This window comes from Anneissia japonica, unplaced genomic scaffold (genome assembly GCF_011630105.1).
Source record: "Anneissia japonica isolate Jap-2015-1 unplaced genomic scaffold, ASM1163010v1 scaffold288277_len221691_cov202, whole genome shotgun sequence".
Taxonomy (NCBI): domain Eukaryota; kingdom Metazoa; phylum Echinodermata; class Crinoidea; order Comatulida; family Comatulidae; genus Anneissia; species Anneissia japonica.
In genome coordinates, this window is record NW_022752073.1 from 12674 (window position 1) to 30406 (window position 17733).

General features: G+C 35.9%; 1 protein-coding gene across 2 annotated transcripts in view; it reads left to right on the top strand.

Annotated features, from left to right (window-relative positions):
- Positions 1-14272, top strand: part of LOC117122105 (ETS-related transcription factor Elf-3-like) — an 18605-nt gene extending 4333 nt beyond the window's left edge. The window contains exons 1-8 of one of the 2 annotated variants that reach the window (XM_033267581.1): positions 7221-7435; positions 9299-9401; positions 9973-10168; positions 10705-10773; positions 10903-11001; positions 11244-11354; positions 11687-12155; positions 12397-14272. In XM_033267581.1, the coding sequence (XP_033123472.1) occupies positions 9381-9401; positions 9973-10168; positions 10705-10773; positions 10903-11001; positions 11244-11354; positions 11687-12155; positions 12397-12535 (1104 nt within the window). In that variant the 5' untranslated portion in view covers positions 7221-7435; positions 9299-9380 and the 3' untranslated portion in view covers positions 12536-14272. Of the gene's footprint in view, positions 1-7220; positions 7436-9298; positions 9402-9972; positions 10169-10704; positions 10774-10902; positions 11002-11243; positions 11355-11686; positions 12156-12396 lie in introns of those variants that run through there. The other variant, XM_033267580.1, reaches the window with a different exon arrangement.
- Positions 14273-17733: the final 3461 nt, after the last annotated feature.

Below are 17733 nucleotides of genomic sequence, written 5' to 3' on the forward strand. Positions count from 1 at the left end.
GGGGGGGGGGGGGGGCCCCCCCCCCCCCCCCCCCCCTTTTGGGAGATAAAAAAAGAAAAAAAAAAAGAAGAAAAGAAAGAAAAAGAAAAAAATAATAGCCCACAACGCCTCAAATATTATTTTCGGGCGTCTAGAACACAAAAATTTCGCGGGGGCATTCCCCATAACCCCCTAGGACATTGTTGTCTCGATCGGCCCTCGATCGCCCCAAATTTCGCCCCCCCCCCCTTTTGGACATCTCTGGATCCGCCCCTGATTATACTTCAGTCAAATACAGTTACTGTATTTGCCTTGTGCTGTTTTGTTGATTATTGTTTGTTCGTTTGGCCAGGGGGTTTAGAGGATACCCACATCTTGTGTTGGGCTCTCAGCCTATGGTGTCCTCTTGGCTCCCCTCTGGCCATTTTCTGATTTGTTGTGCCGAATAGGCCTATGTAATAAATACACTTAAGTCAAATGTGTTATACTTACGTAAAATTTGGAGGTGAACGATAAAATGGTCATGCGTCCATCAACTATGGACAGATCACACTGGAGCTCTGGAAGCACTGTATATTTAACTAGCTATAGGGCCATTCTACATTGTAATAATAAACAGTAACGATGTGTCAGCCATTCTGCCAAAAGCCAACTGATGAAAAAAATGTTATATATAAAATCCAAACCAGTTAAAGACTTTTTGGAGCATACATATATTGTATCGAAAGTTTATGCTCTTAGCTTAAGTGTGACAATACTTTTGTTCTGAAAAACCAAAATATGAGATATAGTTTTTATAGAACACAAACCCATCAAAGTGTTATATTATTTGATACCTTGCGAATGCACATAATAGTACTATACACTAGTTTGAATGAATTGTTTTATTTTGATTGGTTATGAACATAAATGTCATGTTAGACTAAAATAATAAGTCTGAACATTTTCAACCAATCCCAGGGGATGTTGTAAGTTTCGAGTTTAAATTCCGTGAGAATGTTTACATGCAGCTTATTTCGTGTTCAAGTTAGTCGAGACCGTGGGCGCACGCGTGTTATCACGTTCTAATGAGGCGACGTCGTCATTCACTGGTAGTGTAGTAAAGAGATTTATTGAACGATATATCAGAAAACAACGTGTAGAGTAAAGTATTTGTTTCACTTTCTATTTCTGTTCGTTTTGGCAATGGTAGAACGAATGCTGTGTAGCTCTGTGTTAAGGCTCACTGTTGGATACGGTCATTGTAAGCGTGTTTTTTGCCATAGTGTTGAACGCGTTGAGCTAATGAAGTCTATTGTTAGTTAGCCTACACAACTTACGAGTAGGCATGCGTTCTGTCTAATAATACGTAAACTACTGGTTAATATTATGATGTACAATTTCATGTTCTCTATAACCACATTAGTTAAACCGTATTTTCATTCTGATAATTAGGAATAAGATATGAAGCAAACGAAACTTGTAAAGCAAGGCGCATTTTAATTGGTGGCAATCCGAGCAAAGTTGTCAGAGAAAAGCGTGTTGAAATATATCAATGCAAAGAAGCAGCATACCAAAAATTCCCATCTCTCCAAACGTATAATATAAACCGAGTCGACATTCAATAAATCACTGTGGCCTGATCAATAAATCTAAGTGATGAAATTCATGAGCAGACGGTTATTATAAATGGCACAATCAATTTAAACTGCAGACGACAGAAACTTGATGAAGCTGCGAACGTGAAACTTTCGTTTTCACTTCATAACGACTGACTGAACTAGACAAGCGATTATACAGGTCCTGTACGGTGATCACCTGAGCCAGTCATTTTTTCACTAAACTATTTATTGTTTGCCAGTTATAGAGTTAAAAAAAAACAACATTTTGTTCTATGAATAGCCAGGCCGGCTAGATTATCGAAAATGACATTATTGTTATTATATCATCATCATCTATCATCATCATCATCATCATCATCATCATCATTATTAATATTATTATGACATTGTAGTCAACAACGACCAGTGATCAAACAATTAAATGTGTATTAACCACAAAAGAAAGTGAATACTTTTCGTGAATATATAAATTAAAGGTACACTGTCCGTGATAGAAACCTTAAATTACAATAGTAAATAAAACACTAGACACTCCTTCAGGTGAATGTGCACTTTGTGCACTGAATTTGAACTGTGTGCACTAAAGCCTGTTTTCCTCAAGGCGAATTTATTCAGGCGAATCCAAAGCGTCGGCTTATGCACATGCGCATTCACATTCTTATCGGAGTTTTTGCGAAGCGAAAAAATGCGCAACCAATCAGAGCTCAGGAAGCGAACCGACGCTTTGATCCGCGCGAACAAATTCGCCTAGTGGAAAACCAGCTTAAAGTGCACTGTGCGCACGAAAGTTAGTGTAATGTCATTAAAACTAATCTTCAAAGTAGTTCATTTCCAGTGTTTTATTTACTGTTATATCAGACTAGAACGACTCATCTATTTTTACTTAAATTTCAATGAATATAAGAATTGTTCAGACTGGTTTAATAGCGTTTCACTCAGACACTACTTGAATTGTCTGCTAGCCAATTCTGAAACATAATACTAATTATCATTGTCTGTTTGGGAAATAGTATTATTTATCATTTGATTTACTCAATACTTTAGATTGACTGTTTTATTATCTAGTAGGTTCTTAACTTGGCATTGTGGTTTAATGATTTGCTTGACCCTCCAAATATTCCTGTTTTAACGAATGCCGAAAAATTAATGAACTTCGGCGTCTGTTTGTAGTTTTGGTGTGCTTTTATAATCGTGTTTTACACTATATTCTAATTAGGTACCCATTTCACTTTTATTGTATACATTTCTTTAGCCTGTTGCTAATTGTTTTCAGGGCTTCTTCAGAAAGCAGCTCACGAACTCTAATTGTTTATTCTCGTTAAAGGTGTCAGTATATAAACAAATCTCTACTGCGAAAGTGTACTGTATATCGTATTAACTTCACTTTAGAAGTAACGATTGAGTACTGACTACTGATAAATGCTGTATATTATTAATTTGACGGTATTATTTAAGCATATGCGTGCACTAATTGGTGATGATAGCTATAATTTTCAATAGTACTGTTACTATTCAAATATTGAACTTTATTGTTCAAGGTCTGTTTTATTTATGGCGACTTGATTTTACATTACAGTATGAATTGGTTTTTTTTTAAAGTTAAACAGTTGATTGACTGAAATTTAAAAACTATTATTTAATCATGTGAGATCTTCCCTGACGCATGGTATATACGATACATTCTTCCAGTCACATGTAAATACCTGTTGTACGAACTTTTCAAGCAGAGGCCGTCCAAATATGGAAAGGCATACCACGTGCTTAGTTGCAATGGACGAATCAAATTGCGTTGAGCCGTACAGTGTACCATATTTGGTTGTATAGGCGATGCAGCAGCCAATTAGGGTGCTGACAGTACCGTTTCGACACGTCATGCCCCATTGTCGTCTGATTACTGACGCTATGACACGATAGTAAATAAGATATGAACTTGTCTTGGTTGGTACGGTACCTGTTGACTCCTCTGCAAACTATTTCCAAATTTTACTAACCTCCTTATTTAGATTTAAACAGATTTTGCGAAGCCACTTCCAAATTTCTTGTATGAATACTGTAATTCAGAATTGTTTCATTTCAGCAAATATTTAGAAGGTATACATACATGATGGGCGGGAAAGGGGGTGGGGTGAACTTTGCACAGCATTGGCTGGCTAGTGCTGGACTCTAGGCCTACTCTATTCTATTGAAGATCACAATTTACGTCTGTATAAACAAAATAAATAGGCCTATACACGTGTCGTAAAAAACACGAAGGCAACAACGTAGACTTCTTATCACAGGAGCGATCGAAATGCAGTATACGTTATAAAAAAAGTTGCAGTTAAAATATATATATATATATACATTATACATACAAGAAGGACACAGGCGTGTCAAAAATAACAATGTATATCAAATGCTTGTGATATTAACGTTGCGATTTTCACACACGTCTATATAAGTAGATTGATGACCACAAATGCGTTTATTTTGTTTACATAACAATAATGATATCTATACAATATCCGGCTGTGGTCAATGTAGTTTCTAAATTGTACAAATAATAATAATGTGCATATAGGTCTCTACAATATGCGCTCTATAAATCGACCGTTATTATTATTATTATTATTATTATTATTATTATTATTATTATTATTATTATTATTAATATTACTACTATTATTATTATTATTATTATTATTATTATTATTATTATTATTATTATTATAGTATATTAAGTATGTTATTGTAATCGTGGCTTCCTCTCTAGCTCTACCCTCCCTTACGGTGTTCTTAACAGATCCCAAAATAGCTTGCAGAAAAGGAAATAAGTTTTACGTGAAATAAGAATTAACTGTAGCAGTGGCGGATCCCGAAGGTTGAAATAGAGGGGGCCTAGAGGGGGACTTTCAGAGACGGAGGGTCTACACTACCTCAGCCCCACCATGGTTGGGGCTGAGGTAAGACAATTTATGATTATGGCACCTCTAGATGGCCGGAACTGGCACTATTAGACTCAAAATTTGAGTGGATTTTTCTCAATTTTTTTGGTTTTAATTTTGAAAAATTTAGAAGGTCCCGGGCCGGTTTCCCCCTACCCTTTGAATCCGCCACTGCGTAGTACGGTATTTCACCCTATGCTAATCATTGTTCATCAACACCCTCATCATCATTACCGCCATCATCAATATCAACATGTTTGTTTTACAGGTGTGTTATCTAATGTGGACTACAATAATCAAAATTATTAAGTACGTTCAATCCAATGTTTGTTAGAGGCTTGGTCCCGGAACCCAGCCTTTCACCGAACCATCCCGCATTACACACCAAGCTGGTGCACAGTCCGTCTATTCTGCCTCATAAACGGAAACCAAGAAACCGAGACTCAAGAGTAACTTCATAGTCACCACCAGCAATGGCGAATCCAGGGGTGGAGATAGTGTACACGTCCCATATCCCGCACAGCGGAAAAAAATATTTCTAATCAAATTAATGTTCCGTTCCCTCCCTTCAGATTAGGTCCCAAATGCCACTTATCAACCACCCCCTCCCCCACGTAAAACCCTGGATGTAAAACCTAGGCCTAGCAGTCGGTTAGATTAGATAAAGATTATTCATGAAAACATCAATCAAATAATATGACTACGAGATGGTCAAATATCATTAACTAAATGATTATGAAGTTAAGTTATATCATACCATAAATAGCAGTTCGATCATACAGAAGAGAATGCACATAGGCCTTGTCAATTAAGGTAACACAATGCTCTCCACGTTGGTCTAATGTGATACTAAATCGCAGTGTACTGAACCAAAATAAATATTCGGGGAGCAATTGTTATTCACGCATCAAAAACTTAGCCAAATTTCATGCAGTACACCACGTGTTTTCATCGTAAGATTGAACATTCGTCAGATCAATACTGACATGCTGTTGAATTTAACACGAGATCTAACATACTACTTTTGTCATCTGCCTCTTGCTAAGGGGCCTGTAAATAAAGTGTTACGATTTCTTGACGAAGTTTTAAGATTAGGCCTATATATGGGTACACAAAATATGTCCCACTTACACGTCATTCCTTCCCTGTGTTAGCTCACACTTACTAACAATAAGTTCCATACCGGTAGAGTACGGTATCCCATCGTGCGCGCGTGTACTGAAAGCCACATGCAAGACGACGTTCTTGTAGCTATCTCTTCTCTCCCTTTCTTTATCAATCTAGCCTTAATATTCAGAGATAGTCTAGGCAATAGAGCAAAAATAGCGCAACCTATTGATGCTTCTTTTTTTCCCGTACCGTATGATGGAAATCGATATTTGCTCGCACTTTTTTAAAGTGTGGCTAATTTTTCTTAATTTTCTGCTCTTCTGCTTCAACTGGACGGTTGTTATGGAAGTTATTATTAGGCCTTAGTGCAACGTCTTTCGGATGAGACGTTACGTTTGCATTACGTGTGCATCACCGGTGCATCATTAATGAACAATTATTTCAAAGTGGTACAGATAAAGTCCTTGAAAGAAGACTATGCCTAGGGGATCATCATGGGGTATAGATCATAACCACAACAATGGTTTATTTTACTCATAGTGTGGACGTAACATGTTGTCACTGTTACGTCCACACTGAAGAGTACGTAAACAGGTTGTCACTGTTTAACTGCCTAAATAGCGTGTCAGTCATGCACGCAAAAATATATATTTAAAAAACGATCAGGCCTACTGTATTCAATAACGTTATGCAAATATACGCCACTTTGTCTGCTGAAAATAATAGATGCGGCCTTTGTTGTTGATCTTGTAAATTATTGACATTTCTTTTCTCAAACACCCAAAAAGGTTGCCTATTTCATTCTCCATCTAAAAGAGGAGTTCCATAAGTATAACCGAATTTTGTAAAATTGTTTTTTTTATCATTGCGCACCAAACTGTATTATTTATCATTATATTTTATTAAAATTAAAAGTGCACACTCCATTAATTTTGGGTTTTTTCACGAAATGTATCCTCCATCAGTGAGTAATTCGTTATAGAATTGAATATCAAATGCCATTATCAATTTGATTTTGAAGCTTCAGTGAATCCGGGGGAACTTCAGATACTGGGGTGGGAAGGCCAACCACCCCACCAAGCGACGGATCGCCTATAAATCTGTGTAGTACTGTATTTGTGTATAGTACTTAAGGATATTTCAGCAGTGTGACCGCGGTGTTTACAGTAACGAACGACTATCCCTCCCACATGACCCATATCCGAGGTTTCAGATACCCCACTGAATGACGTGTTTGGCAACTTGGTAAAATCCGGATTTTTTGGGGCTATTATGATTGTTCACGTGGACCTGATATCTAGGTACCTTCAACGACAACAAACGTCACGATTCAACACTCACAAATATGGTAGCTCCCAAGTTGTCGAATGCCAATGACATGAAAGTCTCTGATTGGCTCATAGAGTATAACGCGAATCACTACAGTTACATCATTGGTAAAGCCCCTTTAACTTCACGGAATTACAGCTTTCTATTGGTTAACAGCCTGTTCACCACGCCTCGTTTCATATCAGCCAATCAGGGTTCGTATTGCTGTACAGGAAAGAGGGGAAGTCCCACAGTTATACCTTTGACTGCTGGTCGGTAATATCTGATATTTATAGGTCGTGATGTATAATTGAAGTTAAACTCTAAATTCTAGTCAGTCTTGTAGGAACCCAAGAGCTCATAACATCAGATATATTTAATCAGCCCCTTGATTTTATTTTCTCTGTACTGTAATTTACTTACGGGGACGAGACGCAATTTTTTCGTTTGTTTCAACGCACCCATGTCAAACTATATTATTGTATAAGCCTATTTAATTTGCTTTTGATTGAGGTAAGTGTAGTTTCATGTATCCATTCTGAATGTATTTCGAGATGATTATTTGATAAAACTCTGCGTTCTTAGTAAATGCATATTCAGACTTAAGTACTTGTAAATTAGTTAGATTTGGGTTGGGTGTATTTTATGTGTTACTGTGTATTTGCTTATTTACTTGTCATTCACTGTGCATATAGTCGCTATTGAAAATTCTATTGTATTAGTAGTATGTTATTTTTTACATACAGTATATAAATCCTCCAAGTATCGGAGATTAATAAGTGGACCTTTGGTATATAAATCCTGCATACAAATTAAGTAGAAGTAAGTCTGTATCAACTTCATGATCTGTAGTAGGCCTATGTTGCGTTGTTTACAACAGCTTAATAGTACTATAATAATAATATTATTATTGGATGTTGTTGTAAATAACAATTACTAAGAAAACTAGTGCATAACATAGTGGTACAATTGAACGCATTATTTCGTATAAATACTTGTTGTTTATTGCGATCGTTGATTTAGGAGCGGCTGTATTGGGTTGATATTTAAAAGTATTTATGGAAAGCATAATCGTCTGGAATTAACAGGTGGTTGTTATTAAGGCTACTCATCGAATCATACGCCTAATAAACAACCAATCCCGGACCTCGTTAGTTGTTTGCATACTTTGCATTCCTCCAGCCGTGACCTACCAGAATTCATTAACTTGTTTATATCATGTTTATTATACAGTATAGTTCATTAAGTTCTTTTCACAATTCACAATAAACATTTTCTTTCTTTTATAGACTAACTATATTGTGCTTACTTTTATTGTGCTTACTTTTAAAATTAAGTGAGAAAAACAATTATCTAGAATCACTGATTAGGCTGGGTAGATAGACAATGTAATAAAGTCGGTGACCTAAACCCAGGTAAATGTATATTGTAAGTGCCTGGAATTAGCATAATAAGTACAGATCTCAACAATGCAATAAAAAGCATTCTTCTGCTATGCAACCGAAAGCATTCTATCTTTCAATGTTCAAATATTGGCTCACTTCCAAATTGTCATTAAAGCAGCTTCTTCGGTTCTTAAGTCCATTAATCTCGACACTGCATTCATCCTATACCAATAGCAAAGGTGAATATCATGAACCTTTCATGATTGACTATGATGTCACACGTGCCCGTGTACCCGCTTGCTCTCGCGCGTCTTTACATGCGACTATGGCGTCAGTCTATAATGGAACCACTTTAAGTCGTTCAAGTTTTGCTGTTAGTTGACATTTAACCCTCATGATCGATACCATTGTGTTCAGACAGCAGTTAAGACGACTACTGTATATGTACACATAATACTATTAATAAACATGTGCATTCATTCAGCGACAATAGAACAATGTATCGATTCACATAGGGAACCATCATAAAATTGCCTTCTGGAGACGTTTCATAGAATAATGCTAGATAATGTAAAATGCTAGCCCGTATAGATAATTATTTGAGGTATAAATAAATACTAGCTTGAAGCAGATGGTTGTTGTTGAACCACAATAGAAACAGTCACAAGAGTTGATGCTCTTCGGAGAGGTCAGACATTCTTCGTGATGATGATTGACTTTAGGCGTTGAAACATAGACCATTGCAAGTTACTTAAACTAGTAATCAAAATCCACGTACCTACGGCTATTATTCTAAAAATTAAAAGACTTCTTTGCATCCGTGCGTGTATAATTACACTTTGACACGAAAATACTAGATAAATGAACTATGTTTCTAGCGTTTGTTTTTTTTTTTTTTTTTTTTTTTTTAGGTAAGCAGAAAGTACCAAAAACAAAACGAAATTAAATGTAAATTAACACTTTTCTATTTACATGTTTTTTTTTTTTACAGGCATTTCGAGACAACAAATAGGAATAACTTAGAGTACCAACCACCACTGCCATATCAGCAATCTTATTTCTACAATCAAAATATGGATGGCTTTAAAAATGAAGTAAGTTCCAAATTCAAATTATGGTAATCGGCCTATCCGTGCATCGTCTAATTACGTCCGGAAAATCGTCTGCCTCTACGATGGGGCGTTGCGAGGCGCCTAAACGTAAATCGGAATACGGACGTTCTACTTAATATACACCGGGAAACAAAAATCACACAAGCAAGCGGTATTTTTGCAAACTCATTGCATTTAGTACAAATTCATCGCTAGTCCGAATTTTCAGTAATTTTTACTGTCGTCATCAACCCTTTGTTTGAAGGTCAAACGTACGATACCATTCAGCTAATCTATAAATACATTTTTGTTCATTGTATAAATAATATTATGATAAATAATCTATGACAAATTTAGCATAGTCGATATCCATATTTGACATATATTCACGCAATTGAAAAAGTTGACTATAATCTCTTAAAAGGATATTGAACGCGTACATAAAACAGGACAACAAACGAACTACGTGAAACTAGCTTAGAATAATGGATTGTCTGTGTTATTTGTCGATTACCCGTTATCTATTATTTTAGTACAATAGTTTTAAACAAAACGCTAACATCTTTTCCGCTAGATCTTTGGTGACGACCAGGCACAGGAGTTGCTGACTTCCGGCCACGGTATTACTAAACTGAGCAACAGCGTGGGACATGATGGCCTACCAACCCCACCCCACAGTCCCGTATACGCACAGTTAGAACCTGCCGTTAATTCTTCCCGAATTTCCCATCATACAATGCAAAACATGGAATTCGCAAGCTGGGATACTAGTAAGTAATCTTCTCTTGGAATTTATAAATTACTATGTTTTCGATGATTATGACGATTTACATTTTATATTAATCCTAATTATGTTCATGAAACAGACTATAGAGAATGAAACTTTTCACACGTCATCTGACAAGACATTTAAACTTTGCACGTGACATTCCGAAAGCGCAAGTTCAATAAAATGATTATCACCACATCAATCTGCTTCTCACCAAAAACAAAAGCTGCAATCTTAAAAGTTTCGCTCTTCCTTTTGTTTAAAACCCAATCTGATCAACACAGATTTAAAGCACCTGTATATAATTTGCCTCTTGTGTATCTTTTGATATACAAGATGTGATTTAGCCATAAGCAGCGTGGGTAGAAAAGTACAATACTTAGGATAATTTTTATTTAAGCGCCATTTCTTTAAGCCTAGTCAAGTTATATTTATCGAACAATACTAACATAACATACAATCCCTTTAAATACCGGTATCAGTCTATTGTTTAAATTGTGTTCTTTGCTAACCGTCTTCATTCTTTTTTGCTTTTAGTGTACCCATATCCAGAGACTTTAGACGAGACGCTATCAAGCATGCTACCCTCCGTATTAGCGTTGCAAGGTTGGTCTAACTTACAATTCTTACATAGGTCTACATATACAATGGAGATTACAATAAAAAAAAATATGAAAATTATAGAATGCATTGAAAAATCAGGTGTTATTTATGTTTGTATTTTTTTCTCCATAGATTTAAATGACATTATCTTAACAACGCCATTTGATGGCAAAGTGCAAGATCTTCATGAACACGGTCTTTCATCACTTGATATTCCGGATGAAGATGATGGTAAGCCTATTATTATTATTATTATTATTATTATTATTATTATTATTATTATACGTTATTATATATCATTTTTATTAATAAATATTTCCTAATTAATATTAATCAATTTTTAAAATAACAATTTGTTTGGCTCTTTAGTTACTAATAGTTCCACGATAATTAAAAATATTTGTTAGATTTTATATTGATTGGTCTATCAGATTTGTATTTTAAGTACAGTATTTCAATCTGATTGTTTATAGTGCATACAGTTCCGTCTGTCGGTCAGATATCGCAATTCGACAACATATACTCATTTCCAGATCTTCCTTCAATAATGGACACATTTCGAGTTGGCTTTTGTTACGATCAAGGTAGGTATCCACCCTCAGTACCGTAACATTCAACATCTCGTGTTAAAACGTATCACCCATACACATTTCATCACGGTCTGCGTGTTATTAACTCCCGCGTTCCTATAAACGCGTACGTACATGTGTTCCATATCTTAGTACCACAGAATGGTTATGGCCATATATCAAAAATATTAACAACTCAATATTTGTGATAATTTATAAAGACTATTAACGTCATTTTGTAAAGCATTGCTACAAGTATTATTGTTTGAACCACTTTCGAAGACTAAAATCGAAACTTAAAGTGTGATTATGTATACATAACCTCTCTGAATATTTGCATATTTCAGATTCTGAAAGCGACTGTTTCAGTGATGCCAGCGGTACGAGTTTTACACTGCCCCCATCGAGTCCAACAAGCTATTCCGACGACTGTCCCTCACCAACACACGATGTCTCACGTACACACAACTACCAACGAAAAACCATCGTTAAAGACATTCACACCAAGTTACCTGGCTTGTCAAAGAGAAGACCTGGTCGACCCCGAAAAATCCAGCGTATTGATACGGATGACAGTGACGGGGACAGTAAAAACTTCAGGGGCCGTGGACGCAGAGAAGGCATGAAGGGAAACCATTTGTGGGAATTTATCCGCGATCTCCTAAAAAACAACGCTTGTTGCCCAAAGTATATCCGATGGGAAGACAAAGAACAGGGAGTTTTTCGTTTTGTTAACTCAGAAGCCGTTGCACGAATGTGGGGGAGAAAGAAAAATAATCCCGGAATGACCTATGAGAAACTCAGCCGAGCAATGAGGTAGGTTTTAATTTTTCTGTGGAAAGGCGTACTGTTCAAAATTTGCATAACTTTGCAATTTATCTTTAAGAATAATAACGTAAAATCACTATCTTATTATAAACACGAAAGTGAAAGAAATAAACAAAATGAATACAGAATCAACACATAATAAACAAAATATATTGATGATTATAATAGCAATCAAATCGAAAATGTCAGCTTCATGTCAATTAAATATTGTTTTTATTTGTTTTTCTAGATACTACTACAGACGAGAAATATTAGAAAGAGTTGACGGTCGGCGATTAGTCTATAAGTTTGGCAAGAACGCATCTGGTTGGAAAGAAGTCGCATGTCTGTCCAAATCTGAACCAGAAAATGACGCTAAATCAAACTAGACAATCCCCTCATCAGGGGTCAGCTTCACAATAACGATGACCGTAAATGGAAATCGCTCCATTCCACCCGTATGATCCTTCGACGTTTAAGAAAGGGAAAAAAACAATAATCGACTCGGAGAATTTTCTTGTTCATTGAGATCGAAGAGAATGTGTGCGATTGTGTGACGTCATTTATTAACTACTGCAAACTCGATCTTCCATCTTATCACATTCCAGAGGGATATATAGTAGAGTGACAATGTTATAGACATTGAGAAATCCTGATAACATAATTGTTATTGTTGTTCAAACGTTCAAGTAACGCGTACACCAGCTAAATGGTGCGTCAAAATCTACAGGCAGACAGTAGCATCACGAGAAACGTCTTATCAGCGATTATGTACACCGGAAGGAGCGTTTCATCATTGTACCCTGTGGCTATAGATAGTGTTATATCTGTTTGAACATGGTCCCTTGTTTAAGACAGTCATTCGAATCATAATTAAGCTCCCGGCATCATCCATAACATTCTTTCCCTGGCAATTAAACTTGAGATGGTGTATCCATGTGATTTCCACAATCTACAGATGAGCGTTAATAAAACGAGGTACGGATCAGCTTACGTGAACTTTTTTCTTAATTGTCATCCGAGCTAGACTATCTCTGCTTTATCTTTGGGAGAATGAATGGCCAAATAATGAATACTGTATTGCAAAGTTTGATTCTTTTTGTAAATCATTTGATTTATTATTCTTTATGATTCAGATTACCATTCCTACACAGCCTTAAGTTAAATCCATTGCAGACATATCTGAAATATGCAAAGTTGTTTGACGGTGATGCATTTGTAAATATATAATTCCATTATGCAATCTAAGATAATTACATTCTGTAAACTTATACTGACCACAATCTGATGGTATTACAATCATCATTTTGTTTAAAACCAAATTGATAATAAAATAAATAATATTTTCTATTTAGGCATCGTTGACTTGTTATATATACCATGTATAAATTTGCATTAAAATTGACGACTTCTGTAAATATTTGTAAATATAAAATGTTCATTTCAATATTTCTGGTCAGTTGCAGAGCAGCAAAATAATGTTAAATGTTTTCATGTTTTGTCTCGTTTGACGTAAAACACTTATTTTCTGGTTTCAATGTTTGACTAACATTTAATAATCCATCTCGTAGTTTCAGTTGAATAAACAATTAGCCAATCACACAGAGCTTAATATGAAATTAATGTACGTACTTCATTTTGTTGTACGGTTGTATAACAGGCTAGATTGTTTGACGTTTTAATCGTATGTGTACTTGAAACTATACGAGAAGGCATATAATATGTCATAATATGGCTTGGTTTATTTAATAATTGTTTATAGATTGTATCTTATGATTTAATGTAGATCTTTACATCAACTAATTGATATAGTTTCTGATTGGTATTCATGATGTATGATGTCATACCTCATTCATGAATATTTATGAATGTATGATGTGTCCAATGTACTTGTTTTAGTTTCTCTTCTTCATATCAGTATTAGTTGTATTTTAACTTTTAACTCGGTCATTATCGTTGTTTTAAACCTGCTGGCGGGAAATAGTGTACATTTTGTATATAGACATTCATTTTTGTTACAAGAGAATTAGAAATAGCTTTTGTTTTTTAATCTTCGTTTTATAAGAAAAACATTCGAACAATGCTGGATATAGCTATGAATAAAGACATTTTGTATTGAGAACTTACCTGATTTGTGTTTGTATTATTAGGCCTATAGTTCAGTAATACGATTATCGGCCACTCGCTATATTTAACATATTTCCCTATAAGCTTAATGATTATCAACATTCTGGTCCTAGCCAATTGGAGCATGGTCAATTACAGATCGGAATAAATAGGTAATATGTAAACTACTGAAATTATGAACACTGGCGGTGGGCGGGGGCGATTGGTTATCTGATAACGAAACCGGCACGTGACATAGGCCAATACAAGGAAAACCACAACAATAATGACGCTAAACAGCGTAATAAGGACTTTTAAACATTTAAATAACTACCACCATTCAAAACAAATTGAATATTTACTTTGGAAAAAGGCGATTCTAAAGTTAAACAAAGTGTAGGCCTAACACAGGGCTCATTCCATGTTTACTATTGAGAGAGAATTGAGTTGGGGATGGGGGGGGGGATGCTGGAAATGGTTGTAACACAGCCGTATCCAGTGGTGGCAGATCATTCAGCTTTCGAAAACATGACACATAGGGCCTAATCAATTTTAAATGAATACACTTGTTAATTAGGGGGTCAATGTAATTCTTGTGACAATGGAGATCAATCATGACGTCATTTTTTTGTTTTGCCATATCTTATCATGGAGGAATACGGTAAGTTTAAACTTATTCCTCCATGTTGGAATATAGGCCTACTAGACGTAGGCCTGTGTGACACGACAGCGAAAGTTTGATTAAAGTATTCACTATACGCATTCTTCGTAACAAATGAGTAGGTCTATGCAAATAACAATTGATAGGCCTAGTAATAATAGGCCTAATAACATTATCACAGATGGTTTTATGGCTTTGGTCTTTTTATTCAGTTCTATTTCTACCGTAAATGATCGCCGATAAGAACCGATCAAATACGTTCCGTTCTTAAACCTACCGAGACAATTCAAGACTCATTCGAGATCTCTCCCTCTCAGGCCCAAAATCTCACTCTTAATTTTAATGTACGGTAACACTGCAAACTAAAAAAAAATATAGGCATAGACCTCTCACTAGGTCTCCAATTAAACATGCGCCAACTTTTCTCTAGCTTATCACAAAACCGTTCGTTCAAGTTGATGTCGTTGCTTTATCAAGCACCGGCAGATGATGTAAAAAAACACGTACACGATGCCACGTGCATGGCTCGTGTCACCGTGATAAGCTCACGCACGGTCTGAAATGTATTGTCAAGAAAAATTGCGGGTTTTGCAGAGAACGCAGGGCCATGCATCTAAGTGTTTGCAAGGCCTGGACCCCCACCCCTCCCTCAGGAGAAGACTCTTCAACAAAAATCTCACGTCAAGTCTGAGAGTCAAACTCGGGATCTCAGAAATAGCGTCGTGACGCTTAAGAGACTGGCTTAATCTGTTTTGAATACCGTTAGCGTCATATTTGAATAAGAATAGACCCATGTAGGACAGAAGCTAACTAATTTGGTATTAAGTGCATTAAACCTGAGATGAGAAGTACCGGACATGTTGTTTCATTTGTAGAAAATAACTCCGTATAGCGTATTATTTGCTCTAGCAACAAATATAAGTGCATAATAATTACATATTTCTATGATACTGTTCCTGTTTCATCCGAGTAATAGATATTGATCTACGGTGATTGTCTCTTATGTCTATTGTAATATCTAGACGCCAATTGTTATAATCGCTTCCTTTTTGGGGTGCTTTACATGCAATATCGCTTTTATGGTTAAAACAAATCATTTATCAAAATAAATGTCAATACAGTATATGATGCCTAATATTTTAAATCTGTAATACGCCTTCGCCCCAATGATCGCATGCTCAATGTGTTTATCGCTTGCGCTTGTATTGATATTGTATCGTATTGATAAACAACATTTTTTTCATAATCATTCATATTCACACTGTGTAGGCCTAGTATATGGTTAGTTATTTGCGCGTGTGTCGTCATTTATTATGAAACATTTACAGTTTTCTCAATTGTACCAACCCAGCTAACAATATTTCTTTCTAAGAACGTTATAATAACGTTACAGTTTGGTGATAAAAACGTTATTTTGTAGAACCATATGTAAGTACTTATAACCTAATTTCACAACGTCACAACGTTTGAACTGAATAATCTATCGTATATGATCGAATAAGCGAACACACCACCGTTCTAGAACAAGCGACACGGCGTAGGGGTATTTTCAGGCCTTAATATCAACGTAAAACGTTGAATTATTGTATTTTTTTTTTAATCATCAGTAACACTCAGGGGTGGCACCAGCGGGTTGGGGGGGGGGGGTGGCAGGTCCATCCGTCGGGGAAAGCTGCACCCCCCCCCCATCGGGGAGAAAAAGCACAATTCGTCGGGGAGAAAAAAAAATTATATGTATTTCCCACATATTAGTAGACTAATAATTAAAATCGATTAAATAAGCCTTTGAATCCTCTAAATTGTCAAAATGTTCGGGGGCTTTGTCCCCTGGACCACTTTCGTAACCTTTTAAAGCCCGACCACACCCACTTTTCTTTCGTCGGGGAAATCCTGTCTCTTATACACATCTAGATGTGTATAAGAGACAGTTATTATATTGCTAGCCGCCAACTCTACTGCTTATTAGTTAATATTTATTCATTATTAATAAGATTTCATACAGACTAAATCGTTGAAAAACATCAAATGGACCCATGTACACACCATTTTAACAAGGTAAGACAAAGAGGATGGGAATGTGAAACACTACTTAAACAATTTGCGGCTCTCAAGTAATAGAGGCGCTTTCCCGGTTTCAAAATTATATACACGACGTTACTATAGGCACAGATCCTATAGGATCTGTGCTATAGGTTATCAATTATCTTTTGTAGCCATGTATCGTCGCCTATAATAAATTCCATTTCCCAATAGCCATAAACATTCTGGAATATTCTTGGAATATATATACTGATATTGTGCATTGTATATTTAAAACAGACTTGCGTTGCGTTTGACTGAATCTAGAGCTTGAACACATCTCTGTTTAGTTTCAATCTGTTCAAAATAATCGCAACAAATATATTGGGAATTCAAAACGACTGTAGCTTTGTATATTGATTACGGTACTTTCCAATGTTAACCAATCTACTATCAATCAATAAATAATAATAATAATAATAATAATAATAATAATAATAATAATAATAATAATAGTAATAATAATAATATTGATATAATAATATATTATATAGGCCCTATTGTGATTCATGCAAACAATCAATCAAATTTTTTTCCTCCCCGACGAACTGTGCTTTTTCTCCCCGACAGGGGAGGGGGAAACACTCCCCGAGGGGGAGGCTGTGGCCTCGATCCCCCCCGCTGGCGCCACCCCTGCAATCAATCAATAAGTCAATGATCATGAATAAACCTTCTGAGTATTATTTTTGAGGTATATTTGTTAAATCTTTACAGTAAAAAGCATACATTGCAGCACCTGGC